General features: G+C 43.2%; 1 protein-coding gene across 4 annotated transcripts in view; it reads left to right on the top strand.

Annotated features, from left to right (window-relative positions):
• Window positions 1-13646, top strand: part of PIK3C3 (phosphatidylinositol 3-kinase catalytic subunit type 3) — an 88906-nt gene that overhangs the window by 10130 nt on the left and 65130 nt on the right. For all 4 annotated transcript variants that reach the window (XM_086628714.1, XM_086628715.1, XM_086628713.1 and 1 more), the window contains exons 5-6: window positions 4978-5064; window positions 6511-6606. In XM_086628714.1, the coding sequence (XP_086484840.1) occupies window positions 4978-5064; window positions 6511-6606 (183 nt within the window). The remainder of the gene's footprint in view (window positions 1-4977; window positions 5065-6510; window positions 6607-13646) is intronic.

Below are 13646 nucleotides of genomic sequence, written 5' to 3'. Positions count from 1 at the left end.
CTCAGTGATATTTCTATTATTTTTTTTCTGTTGTGGTGAGCTCCTGGAAATTTAGTGGAGGTGTCTGACAAACTCTGCGACCTAGGCAACTCCCAGTGTATAGCAAGTCTGAAGTCTTCTGTGTTGTTTCTTTTATAGTAACCTCATCTCCAGTTCTGTATGAAAGCAGCAAGTTGTTGTTGCATATCCTGTATTGTCCTGTATACAATACGTCCCATTCATACGCTCTCTTAGGATACCTTGCAGATTGCCTGTTCCCCAGCTGTCAGCTTAGCAAGAAATGGCAGTCAGTGTGACTGCATGGCCTGTTCTGGGTCAGAACAGGCTCCTGGGTGGGCAGGTGGACCTCAAAACAAAGCTTAGTTGTAACCCTTCCCTTAAGAAGAATCATTCTGAGGGTCTCTTCACTAGGCATTTCCTAGACAGGTAAAAATTTATTTGAAACATGAAAGAACTTCGTGTCTTCTAGTCCCTTTGCATCCTATATTCTACAAGAATTACTGATTTTTTTGGGGGAACACTAGTGATTTTGTAGGAGCCAAGAAGATGGTTCTTGTTCATGTCTATCTGGTCTTCTGCTGAATTTGTTCTGAACTATTCTGTGTCAGTGCATCTGAAACTACAGGTAGTATGGCTCCTATCTTACTTAGCTTCTCTACCACTTCCCTGCTGCGAAATAGTCCTTTAAACAGCTCGGCTGCCTTGCTATTGCTACAGCAATATGTAGATACAGGAATAAAACTTGAAACTACTTTTCAGATCACTAAAAAAGAAAGGGAGAGCGAGCTGTCTGTGACTTCCAGTGACTGTGTCTTTGGCTGTATAAGTCCCAATCTGAGAACTTGTTTTGATAAGGCTAACAAGGGCAGAATTATTCAATTTGGATATTTTTTGAAATATCTTCTCTTTGTGTAACTTGGCAAGGTTAAATATATGAAACTTAGTGACATGAAAAAAGAGATATTTTTGTTAAGTAACTTCACTTAAAAAATAGGTTCCTGATTTAATTGTGTTAAAAATCCGATGAGGGTGTGCTTGGAACATGGTTTTGTTTTTTTCCATGATCGATGTTTTAGATATTAGAAATATTTTTCGTAGAATTATAGCATGGTTTGGGTTGGAAGGGACCTGAAATATCGTCTAGTTCCAAGCCCCCTGCCATGGGCAGGGACACCCTCCACTGCACCAGGTTGCCCAAAGCCTCATCCAACCTGGCCTTGAACACTTCCAGGGATGGGGCATCTACAACTTCTCTGGGAAACCTGTTCCAGTGCCTCACCATGCTCAAACTGAAAAATTTCTTCCTTAGATCTAATCTAAATCTGCCCTCTTTCAGTTTAAATCCATTGCGCCTTGTCCTGTCACTACATGCCCTTGGAAAAAGTCCCTCTCCAGCTTTCCTGTAGGCCCCCTTTAAGTACTGGAAGGCTGCTATAAGATCACCCCGGAGTGTCGTGGTTTTTTTTTTTTTTTGGACTGAGGGTCGAGACAAGAACCGAAAGGGAGCACCCACCAAACATGGTCTCGGGCAAAACATGACTCAGGCTTTCTTCATAAAACAAAACAATTTATTAACAGTTACTAAACAAAAGACAAAAGGGAACAAAACCGGTTACTTGAGAGGAGAAAGAGAAAACAAGGCCCGATCTTAAAACAACACCTCCCCACCCCCTATTTTCCTTTCGTTCCTGGCTCTGTCTTCCCCCCAGCGGCGCAGGGAGACAGGGAATGGGGGAGTACAGGTCAGTTCATCCATGTTGTTCACTGCCGCTCCTTTCTTAAAGGAGGAGGAGTCTTTACACCATTTTTCCCTTGCTTCGGTGGATCCCCTACTCACAAAGAAAAAGTCCCCAAACTTTTCCAAAGTAAGTCCTGCCCGCAGGATTGCAAATCCTCCCCATGGATCGCACCAGTTCGGGCTTTACCAGTCTCGGCCTCTTAGGGAGCTGCTGCCACTCGCGTCGGCGTGGGTCGTCCCACCGTCTCCAGATGCCTCCACGACCTCGTCGTGCATTCCATGCCCCATTATCAACAGTACCTGGTCGCGCATCCCCTGCTCCACGACCTCTCCTGGGCTCAGGCATCTCCTTCCCGACATGGGTTTCTCCACGGGCCACGAGTGGGTCGCTGCTCCGCCGAGTACACCCTGGGTGCAGGGGGGCCGCCTGCCATCTCACACCGATTTGCAAGGGAAACCTCAGCTCCAGTACACCTCCTCCTGCTCCATCTTGGCTGACCCGGTCGTTGTGGTTGTCTTCTCTTAGATATTAATCCTCTCTGGGGGAGCTCGGCCCGGCAGGCACCCCGGGAGTGGGGCGCTTACCGAGTCCCCCATGTGGCTCCCCCGGCGCCATCTTGAGCACATGGCGCCGGCCCGGGCCCGAGCGGCCGCTCGGCCGGGAGCCGGGAGCGAGGGCAGCGCCCTCCTGCTCTCTCCTCGCTCCTGAGCAAAAAGCCCTTTCCCGCCCCTTTGTCCCAACTTAAATAGGGCAATTCGCAGAGGCGCCAATTTGGCTCAGCCTCCCCCGGGGGGGGGGAATGGGACTCAGATCTGGTGGCACAGGGAGCAAATCCCCTCCCCTGCCACCAGAACACCCCCACACACATCAAACTATCACACGGAGCCTTCTCTTCTCCAGGCTGAACAGCCCCAACTCTTTCAGTCTGTCCTCATAGCAGAGGTGCTCCAGGCTTCAGATCATCTTTGTAGCTATCCTCTGGCCTGGCTCCAGTAGGTCCATGTCCTTCTTGTGTTGGGAACCCCAGAGCTGAATGCAGTACTTCAAGTGATGTCTCAGGAGAGCAGAGTAGAGGGGCAGAATCCCCTCCCTCGACCTGCTGGCCACGCTGCTTTGGATGCAGCCCAGGATACGGTTGGCTTTCTGGGCTGCCAGCGCACATTGCCGGCTCATGTTGAGCTTCTCATCCACCAGCACTCCCAAGTCCTTTTCCTCAGGGCTGCTCTCAATCCATTCTCTGCTCATCCTGTACTTGTGCTTGGGATTGCCCCAACCCATGAGCAGGATCTTGCACTTGGTCTTGTTGAACTTCCTGAGGCTCTAACAGGCGCACCTTTCAAGCGTGTCTAGGTCCCTCTGGATGGCATCCCTTCCCTCCAGCGTGTCCGCAACACCACACAGCTTGGTGTCATCAGCAAACTTGCTGAGGGTGCACTCGATCCCAATGTCCATGTTGCCAGCAAAGATGTTAAACAGAAGCAGCCCTAGTACCAACACCTGAGGAACACCACTTGTCACTGGTCTCCACTTGCACATTGAGCCGTTGACCTCAAGTCCTTGAGTGCGACCATCCAGCCAATTCCTTATTCACCGAGTGGTCCATATGTCAAGTCCGTGCCTCTCCAGTTTAGAGACAGGATGTTGTGTGGGACAGTATCAAATGCTTTGGACAAGTCTACGTAAATGATGTCAGTTCCTCTTTCCTTATCTGCCAAGGCTGTAACCTCATCATAGAGGGCCACCAAATTAGTCAGGCAGGATTTGCCCTTGATGAAGCCATGTTGGCTGTCACCAATCACCTCCTTGTTTTCTATGTGCCTTAGAATAGTCGCCAGGAGGATCTGCTCCATGATCTTGCTGGGCACAGAGGTGAGACTGACTGTCCTGTAGTTCCCTGGGTTGTTGTCTTTTCTCTTTTTAAAGATGGGGGCTATGTTTCCCCTTTTCCAGTCATTGGGAACTTCACCAGACTGTCAAGGTGATCCTTGACTATTAATCAACTTTCTCCGGCCCCTCTTTGCTCTAGGGCTTTATTCCATGATGCTCTACCAAGCAGATCCCTGAGGAGGCTGAAGTTTGCTCTGCTGAAATACATGGTAGTAAGCTTGTTGTGTGGCAAGGGTCATTGCTGTCCTAAGGATCTTGAACTCCACCATTTCATGATCACTGCATCCAAGGCTGCCTTTGAGTTTCACATTCCTCACCAGCCCCTCTTTGTTTGTGAGAACAAAGTCCAGCAAAGCACCTCTCCTTGTTGGTTCATCTGTCACTTGGAGAAGGAATTATCATCAACACATTCCAGGAACCTCCTGGATTGCTTCTGCCCTACTGTGTTGTCCCTCCAACAGGTATCAGGGTGGTTGAAGTCCCCTATGAGGACCAGGACTCGTGAATGTGAGGCTGCTCCTATCTGTCTGTAGAGGGCCTCATCCACCTGGTCCTCCTGGTCAGGTGGTCTGTAGCAGACCCCTACTACTATGTCCCCTGTCCCTGCTCTCCCTTTAATCCTGACCCATAAGCTCTCGGTCAGCTCCTCTATCCCTAGGCAGAGCTCAATGCGCTCCAGCTGGTCCTTGAGATGGAAGGTGACACCTCCTCCTCTTCTCCCCTGCCTGTCCTTCCTAAAGGGCCTGTATCCTTCTATTCTGACACTCCAGTCCCAGGATTCATCCCACCACATCTCCGTGATGCCAATAAGATCATACCCCAACAGGCACGCACACACCTCTGACTCCTCTTGCTTATTCCCCATTCTGTGTGCATTTGCATAGAGGCATTTAAATTGGGCCCGGATGGATCTGAGTTCCTGGCTGGAGTGTCTAGAATTCCTTTCTGCTGTTCTTCAGATGCTCTCAGCTTGTCTTGATCGAGCCTGATATTATCCCCCTCCTGCTTCGAATTTAGTTTACAGCTCTGTCAGTGAGCCCCGCTGACCGATGTGCAAAGACCCTCTTCCCTCTTTGAGAAAGGTAAATCCCATCTGGTGCTGTCTATCCTGGAGCCGTGTGGGCCATCCCATTGCCAGAAAACCCCAAACTGTGGTGGTGATGGCAGCCATTGTTACGGCATGGCTTGGCTGTTCACAAGGATTTTCTGTGCGTTCACTTTACAAGTGTTTTTTCCCAGTTCCTTTATGTCTCCCCCGTCCCCATTTTGATGTCTCTGTGAAACGATGACTTTGATTGTCTTTTTCTTGCTCCCAACAATTTAAATATTATCGTTGTGTTTTTTTGTGCAGCTCACTAAGTCTCATCGGCAAGGTCATATGGTGAAAGTGGACTGGCTGGACAGGCTGACCTTCAGAGAGATAGAGATGATCAATGAGGTAGGCCATGGTGCATCATATTTGTAATGGTTTTTGGATCTAAAAAATGGAACCTTTGCTTGCTTAGGCGTGTAACTCAAAGCACTTGTCCTGTTTTTCTTCAACCACCTGTGTGTATGATAAAAGGAAAAATAGTTCTTTACGTTTCCGAAGTTGCTTTTACTTTGGCAATAATGAGAATAGATTAAACTGTGTTATCAGTTGTCAGCATCAAGTGAATTTGATCACGGAAGAGAATTTATTAATTTGGAATAGGTTGGAACAAATGCTGTTTAGGCATGACAAACGTAACTCAAGGGTTTAGATTGTGATGGGAAGGTTTTTGGATATAAAGGAAAAAAACAAAACACTTGTAAGATTTGAATAAATATTTTTTAAAAAAAACCCTAGTAGTTAAATACCTGAATGACGTTTTAACCCTTGTTGTCTAAAATTGCCCCCATACTATTAACTGGTTATATTCATAGTGCACAACAAAACTCTCTTGTTTTCTGCTTTGTACTCGGAGATTTTTGGTGTCTTATTGACAGTTACACCTCTAGGAATCAGATTCTTTTTGAACTTAAATTTGTGGGTTTATAAAACCTTATGAATTTTTTTTTTTGTCAACTCAGCCTATCTCTTCCACCACCTGTCCATCCTTCCCTTTCTGTAAAAACACAGAAAACTAAAAATTCCTTATTCTTGGAACTGTACCTTAAATGCAGAACCACTTTGCCTGTGCTGGGAAGTCAGTCCATTATTAATGAATACAACGAACTTGAATTGCTCATTGTTGAAGGGGATGCTTATTTTTGTAGTAAACATGTATTCCTGGTAGTGATTATGTTTAACTTCTTTCTTGTTTTCCACATAGATTTTGAAATTCTAAGCACTTTTTATAGGTAGAGCATTTTAAAAATGCATACATGAGCAAATCTTCCTCCAAAAGTGAATTAGCTGCAAATCTAATCTTGTAGTACAAGTTTAATGTCTCTTTCGTGGTTTTGTCTAAAATAGTGATTTTTAAAATTTTTTTCATGTCTTCTGTTTTTTGATTCTGACATGCATAATTGTGTGTAATAATTTAAAAAAAACAACAAACAAACAAACAAAAACCCTGCAAACACAAAACCCCCAGCTGTTAGCTGGTTATTCTTTGTTACCTTTTTACAGACCTTTAGCCTAGAGTTACAAGCCACTGATGAAACCAGTATGAATTTGTCTGTTCCATGTGGATGTTTATGATGAAGTGGGAATGTGAGGAAGTAAGAATGTCAGGAGGAAGGTGGTATGGGTCTCAAGTAGTGCTGTGAAATGATTTAACTGAATAATTGCTACAGCAACTGGTAATCTAATTAATCAGTTACAGCACAAAGGAAGGAGGGTAATTGCTGTGCTGAGAACAGTGAAGATTGATGCACTGATGTAATACATGATACGCATCTCTGGTGGCTCTCTTCTCAGAGGGAAAAACGAAGTTCTAATTTTATGTACCTGATGATTGAATTCCGTTGCGTCAAGTGCGATGATAAAGAATACGGAATAGTTTACTACGAAAAGGTATGTGCCTCGCAGGCTTTATGGTTGTCTTTAAAAAAGAACACGTGCACCGAAAATGGATGGGTTTTTCTGCTGAGGTGAAATATTCTGCTGCAGGATAGCAGCCGACAGCTGTCTGTGGCGACTGTTTATGTACATACAAATCGAATAGCTTAGATGCAACAAGATTGCAGAAGTCAATCATTTGTGTAATACAGCTGAAGATTACAGAATTTAATAAGTATGAGTGATTAAAAACTTTTTGATTTATGGTTCCTTCAGTCATCCTGCAGTACTTTCAGAGTAGCTGTATGTAAAATTATGTCTTACATCAGGAAGAAATGTACCTGTATCGATTGATAACTTCATAAAAGATCAGTTATTAAAACTTTGCACAAGAGCTCTGCTGGTGTATGTTTTCTCTAGAATGAACAAATTCAAAAGTTTACTCTTTTACTCTGAAAATAACTTTGGAAGTCAATTAAGTAAGAGACATTTGGATTGGAATGTCTTACTTTTCTTCCTGTTTACCAAACAGATCTCCAGAGCAGTGCCTTCAGCGTTTGCGTTCAAATTTAATGGAACGAAGTACTAACAGTGAGCTTAACAGACATCAGTGTGGTGTTGGAAGGCATTATCAGTGCTTTTATGGATCTGTGTATTGTTGAAAGACTCACTGACATAGAAAAAGCAGTATCTTTATAATCTGGTTTCAAAAAAATTTTGTCAGTAATTGCCTCTTAAAATTTTTAGCATGTTTAGATTTGTAAGTCAGAAAGTTACTGAATGATGCAGCTTTATAGGAAAGAGAAGGAGAAGGTAGAAGAGGAGACTGGAGTCCTGTTGAGATCAGAGGCACCAACTTTAAGTGGCATCTATTCTGAGGGTTTGAAAAAAACTGCAATTCAGTACACAAAATGTTAATACAACAGAAGATAGATTACAAGTGTTCCTAGGTATGTGACAACATTGCCAATTGATCTGAACAGAACTGTGATCTAACTTAAGACTCTTGAAGAAGGGTGTGGAAAAATACAGTAATAAACAGCAAAAAGTAACATTCCACCAAAAAAATTCTGAGAAGGCACAGATAATAAGAATCTTCTTTAACCGTATGATCTGACGCAAGCTGAAGCTTGTGAATGTTTGAAGAAAAGAGCCGTTTAAATGTTATTAATCTGTCCTTTTGAATCAAGGTGGTGTTGAAGATCCGAAACTATTAACAACAGTAGTCTTAGAACTGATTTTAACAGAGATACCACTCTAGAAGAAACTGCAAGGGTTGTTTTCCAAATGACTGTAGTCACAGCAAAAACGGGCGGCCGTTTAAGAAATTTTCAAAGCCCTTGTAAGAGCTGTGCCGTGCAGACAGGATAAAAAAATAACGTGTGTGGGTGTCCGTGCTCTATCCACACGTCCCCTAGGGTGGTAGCTGCCTTTGTGATGCTTCTGGGGGACACAGCAGGTCCCCTTTGCACCTGGTGTCTCCTCCCACAGTCTGAGGCAAAGATGTGGGTTGTGTTTTGGGGGACGGGGTGTTTTGTGGCTTTTTGGGGGATTTTTTTGTTGGATTTTTTTTTTTTTTTGAGGGGGGCGGTGTTTGATTTGTGGGTTTTTTTTGTGGGCATTTTTTTTCATTGTGGGTTTCATTGCAGTTTTTTTTAGGTTTTCAGTTTTGTGTTTTTTTTTTCAGTGTGTGTGTGTTTATTTTTTGTTTGTTTATTTTTATTTGGTTTCTTTTTCAGCTTTTTGGTGAAATTTGGTAATTTTGGTGAAACTGTACCTTAGGCAGATGTCTAGATTAGCTCTTTAGCATTTCTTTTTGTGGACTGTAGTTAACAATGGGACCTTTCCAAGTCTTTTTGCCTTGCTTGTTTCATAGTGCTTTAATACGCTTATCCTAGAACCAGCTAGAGTAAAGGACCTTACTATTACAAAACTCCTTTGTGTTACAAATCAGAATGAAACCTACAGTATAAGTTTCCTCCTATACATTTGCTCTATGAAATCAAATCAAGTTGTTTACTTCTGTGGAAATCAAGGAAGTATTTTTCCGGAGAGCATAACAGAATATGATCAAAATATTGAAACCATTATTACTAACCACTAGCAGATGAGGAAGGTGCGGGAAAGAAGACTCAGACTTCAAACATGCATCTTTCTTCTAGCAGATGTTTCTGAAGCATATTGAAAGTGTATGGAACAAAGTAACTATGAATTGGCTGCTCTTGTGGAAATGAAGTGATTCAATGTGTACTGTTATAAGTTCCTGACCCTCTTCTGGCAGCAGGAGGAAACAGCACATAAATTTGCGCCTGTCTCCTTGGTTTTGTCATGGTTCCAATTACAGTGTGCAGTGTATACGTATCCAGCATCACCAGTCCAGTATAGTGAGTCTAATGAAAGTAGGTTCCGTTGTCACCTGCCTGTGACCGATAGTCCAAGTGGAGATTACTTGTCACAGTTCTGTTGATAAATTTGTTTTCAAGTGTTTACGAAGAGCTAGCCTGTTAAGCAGTTGGCTGATAGAATTTGAGATCCTTTGACTCAACATTCAATTACAATGAAGTGAAGTGGCAGTGGCTCTTTCCATGTTCTCTGCTAACTTAATTTTAATGCAGCAGTCAAGGCGTGAAGGATAGCAGCCTGCTGGTAATGAGAGCATCGCTTCTGATTCTCCATTTAGGCAAAGATTCAGTGCGACTTTCAAGTGCAAATAACACCAGCATTTTTCATTAATGGGTTTTTTGTGCCGGTTTGAAGTGAAACCTTTGTTTGAATAAGTAGATTGATCATACTACTGTATCCAGTTTATTTAAAAAAAAAGTAGTTTGATTATCAGAGCCTTTTTCACGGTGTGAAAGAAAGACTGTTGTCTGCAGCACTGGATGTCCATTTACTTTTTGTATGGGAGAAATTGGATCCCATTGGTGTTGCTTGAAATGATGTTTTGACTAAATCAGACAAACAGAATTTCCTTATTTATTGAAGTTGTGAAACTGGTTGCAGAAGAACCTTGCTGGTTCAGAATATTCTGCAAATTTTGTTGACTTTCATAAAGAGACTCTAATATTTATATAAAAGTCATATGCACTGACCTTAATGTAGTAAAATACTTCTCACACTCTGGAACGTGATAGTTTAAAGCTGGTTAATGCTGTTTATTATTGATGCTACTTTTGTTTCCTGGTCAAACTAGCAGGTCATGTCAGGTTCTGGCTGTGCCAGTGAGTAACGCAGCCAAGAGGAGCAGATTTACGGGTTGAAGAGGTCGATGGAGGTCCAGTGTCTGCACTGTGTGCTTATGCTTGAGGCTGACTTCAATCCCATCCTGTGGGCTGAACGACTGTTGGTTGTTCGAGGATATTAGGTGTTTTAAAACCTCCGTGATCCGAACCAAAGCTCGCTACGTGGGGATCATCAGAAAGACGCTTTAAGCACGCACCTGACCAAGCTCAGAGTTGAGCCACAGCCATTGGCACAGTTCAATAAGTTTTGTGGTCAGGGCCAGTGATATGTGATCATACCTGATCACACATCAACCGTGTGATGCCCTCCAGTTATGGCAGAGAACTAGAGCTGCATGTTAATCTAATTGGAAGGCGAAGTTAAACAACTGGCATCCTTCATGGGCAACTAATGGAACTGTGCCTTCTCCAGGGTTTCACAAAGTAGTTTGTTATGAAAATGTTAACGTCTGACTTTCCCCATGAATGCTTTAGCAAAACTTGGTTTCATAACAAGTTTTGCTTGAGCTTCAGTCTTTGTGCTAAACTGCAAAGAGAACAGAGCTTTCCTAGTGCTCGAGCTGAACAACGAGAGCTTTTCAGCTCGGCTCTTCGGCATAATCTAGCTGTGTTTGAGGAGTTTATAACACTTCTTTTGAAAGGTTAAAAAAAGCCACGTCAGCAATGAGTTCAGAAATCATTCTTTTAATACTAGTTTTGGAAAAAGCCCCCAGTCTTGGTTTTAGAGGGTGTCATAAACGTTTCAACATTAGTCACTGGAAGGCTTTGCGTTTTTTTAGTTTGTTTTTTTTTGTAAGTAAGCAAATTTTAGGCAATTGTGCTTTTGTCATTCTCATCCTAGTAAGTTCTGACTTGGTCATTGCTGTGATAGGCTTTTGATTGTGGGGTAGATGCTCTGTATTTACCAGCCTAAAATCTTTGTCAGACTCTTTCCTTCTGCAGCTATTTTACCTGCATGTTTTCACTGAGAGAAGGATATAGCGGTATGAGTGTTATTACTGCTTATCCCTAGAGAATCCGCATGGGATATGGATGGTATAAATGCTTCAGTAGGATTTCGAACATTTAGTAGTTGCTAGTGAATCCAGTCCAGTGTGAAGATTTTCATACACCGCTTTTACGTGAAGGGTCTAAACAGAGTGGAAGCTTGTCGCTGGGGCATTGGTAATCCTGTGTTGTTGTGCAAAGGTCACGTCAGATTGCAGCCTTATTACAGTATCGACTAGGAAGATAACCAGTTAGTAGGCAGAAGTTGATCTGTCATCTCTTGCTGTCGGAATTGTTTATTTTCAGAAGGATTTTCTGCTCAAAACAATTTTACTGTTTTTTTTTTTGTGTAATTGGACGTTGTAAAACTAGTATAATGTGATCTGAAAGTTCTGCCTGATGAGACGGCTAAGGTTTTGGTACAACGTGAGTGCGGATCTGTCAGTGTTGCTCCGACTCACTTTGGTCTACTGATAGGGAAGTATTTTGTTATAATAGTAATACTTCGGAAATACTGTTAATTCTATTCAACTAGTTGAAGCTAAGTTCGTTATTTAGGCAGTATGGTTTAAAACAGAGAATCTGTAAGCACATGTCCTTTTTGTCTTCCTCAGTGTCCGTATTCATACATTTCTAAAGACTAATGGGAAAAGCAATCCTGCTTGTGTTCTGGGGCCACCGTTAGCCACAGCCAGATTGTATGCGTTATTTCCCTTAACTGGGAAGGATGTGTGTGTAGGTACGGTCATTATTTTGACTGTAAAATGTCAGGGGGATTGGAACTAGATGATCTTTGAGGTCCCTTTCAACTCTAACCATTGTATGTAAAATTGTTGCTTCAGAAAGGCGTAGGACACTAATAAATGTAATAAAAGTGTCTTCCTGAATGTGCATTTTAATAATAAGAGATTCATAGATTTCATAGATTCATAGATTCATAGATTTCTAGGTTGGAAAAGACCTTAGAGATCATCGAGTCCAACCATCCCTAATCCCCATTAAACCATATCCTCAAGTAGCTCATCCACCCTATTCTTAAACACATCCAGGGATGGGGACTCAACCACCTCCCTGGGCAGCCTATTCCAGTGGCTGACAACCCTTTCAGAGAAGAAATACTTCCTAACATCCAACCTGAATCTCCCCTGTCTAAGCTTATGCCCATTTCCTCTTGTTCTATCACCCATCACTAATGTAAAGAGTCCTTCCCCCACCTCCCCACCATCTTTTCCCAAGTATTTATAGGCCGTAATCAGGTCTCCCCTCAGCCTCCTCTTCTCCAGGCTAAACGGCCCCAACTCCCTCAGCCTCTCTTCATAAGTTTTGTTTTCCAGCCCCTTGACCAGTTTAGTCGCCCTTCTCTGGACCCGCTCCAGGAACTCAATATCTCTCTTAAAGCGAGGGGCCCAAAACTGGACACAATATTCCAGGTGCGGCCTCACCAGTGCCGAGTACAGGGGCAGGATCACTTCCCTGCTCCTGCTCGTCACACTATTCTTGATACACGCCAGTATCCCATTGGCCTTTTTGGCCACCTGGGCACACTGCTGGCTCATATCAAGCCGGTAGTCAACCAACACCCCCAGGTCCTTCTCCGCCAAGGCAGCTCTCCAGCCACTCTTCCCCGAGCCTATAGTGATGCTTGGGGTTTTTGTACCCCAAGTGAAGGACTCTGCACTTGGCCTTACTAAAGCTCATGCCATTGGCCTCAGCCCAACGATCCAGTCTGTTCAAATCCCTCTGAAGGGCCTCCCTACCCTCGAGCAGATCGACACAGCCTCCCAGCTTGGTGTCGTCCGCAAATTTACTGAGGGTACGTTCAATTCCCTCATCCAGGTCATTGATAAAGATGTTAAACAGAACTGGACCCAGCACTGAGCCCTGGGGAACCCCACTGGTGACCGGCCTCCAGCCGGATTTAGCCCCATTTACCACCAGATCTTTTACTGTAGTCAGCAGCACAAAATTTATGTAGCTGAAAAAAAATATTTGTCCTGAAACGTCGTTTTAGTAACTTGTTCTTCCCCTTGATACAAATCCCTCGCTTCTTTGAAGGTTACCTATGAAAAGTATGAAAGCAAAGCCATCCCAAGAGGCATATGTGATTGGAAAGGCAGGAGAAAAAAGGAAAAGGGGTGGGGGGCAGAAGCAAACCTGAGCAAGTTACCTCAAAACTTGCATTTTTGAGGGAATTGTTGATATGTCAAAACCCCACTTTATTCAGAGCTCACATTTACTCCAAAATGAATGAGAACAACCTAGTATGAATACAGCGTAGCACGTATGCTTGTGTTGTCCTGTTGTTTTTTCTGTTTTACTGTTTCATACTGTCTTTTAAATGAAATGTTCTTCTGTAGATGGTGTTAATTAGTGCCTAGTTACACTTCTAAGGCGAAAAACAACAAAACCAAACTGCTGGGTGTGACTAGGGGAGGGAAACAGTTGCTGTTTATGTCATGTGGTGACAGGCTTTGTATTTTTTCCTCTGCCTGGTTCAGACAGGAAACTTTTAGCTTTTCCTGTCCCTTATTTATGCGGCAGCAGGTTAGACTCCTCTAAGGAAAAGCAGCAGGCTCCTGTTGTACTACTCCAGAGCAGCACAGCATGAACTTCTAGAAGAAACTATTGAGCTCCATGGGGAACCTTGATAGATAGGCACACTTACGTTTTCCTGAATTCATCAGTGTTTCAGAGAGCCTATATGTTGAACTATTAGGAGAGATTTTCTGAAGCATAGTTGTTATTTCTAGGAAAGTATTTGGTTTTGGTGGAAATACACACCCTGATTTGGCTTCTTTTTGTGCTTCCAGAGGAAACATGTAACAA

Source organism: Tauraco erythrolophus, chromosome Z, assembly GCF_009769465.1.
Source record: "Tauraco erythrolophus isolate bTauEry1 chromosome Z, bTauEry1.pri, whole genome shotgun sequence".
NCBI classification, from domain to species: domain Eukaryota; kingdom Metazoa; phylum Chordata; class Aves; order Musophagiformes; family Musophagidae; genus Tauraco; species Tauraco erythrolophus.
Note: the sequence above shows the minus strand (reverse complement) of the source record. Positions and strands in the feature narration are given on the sequence as shown.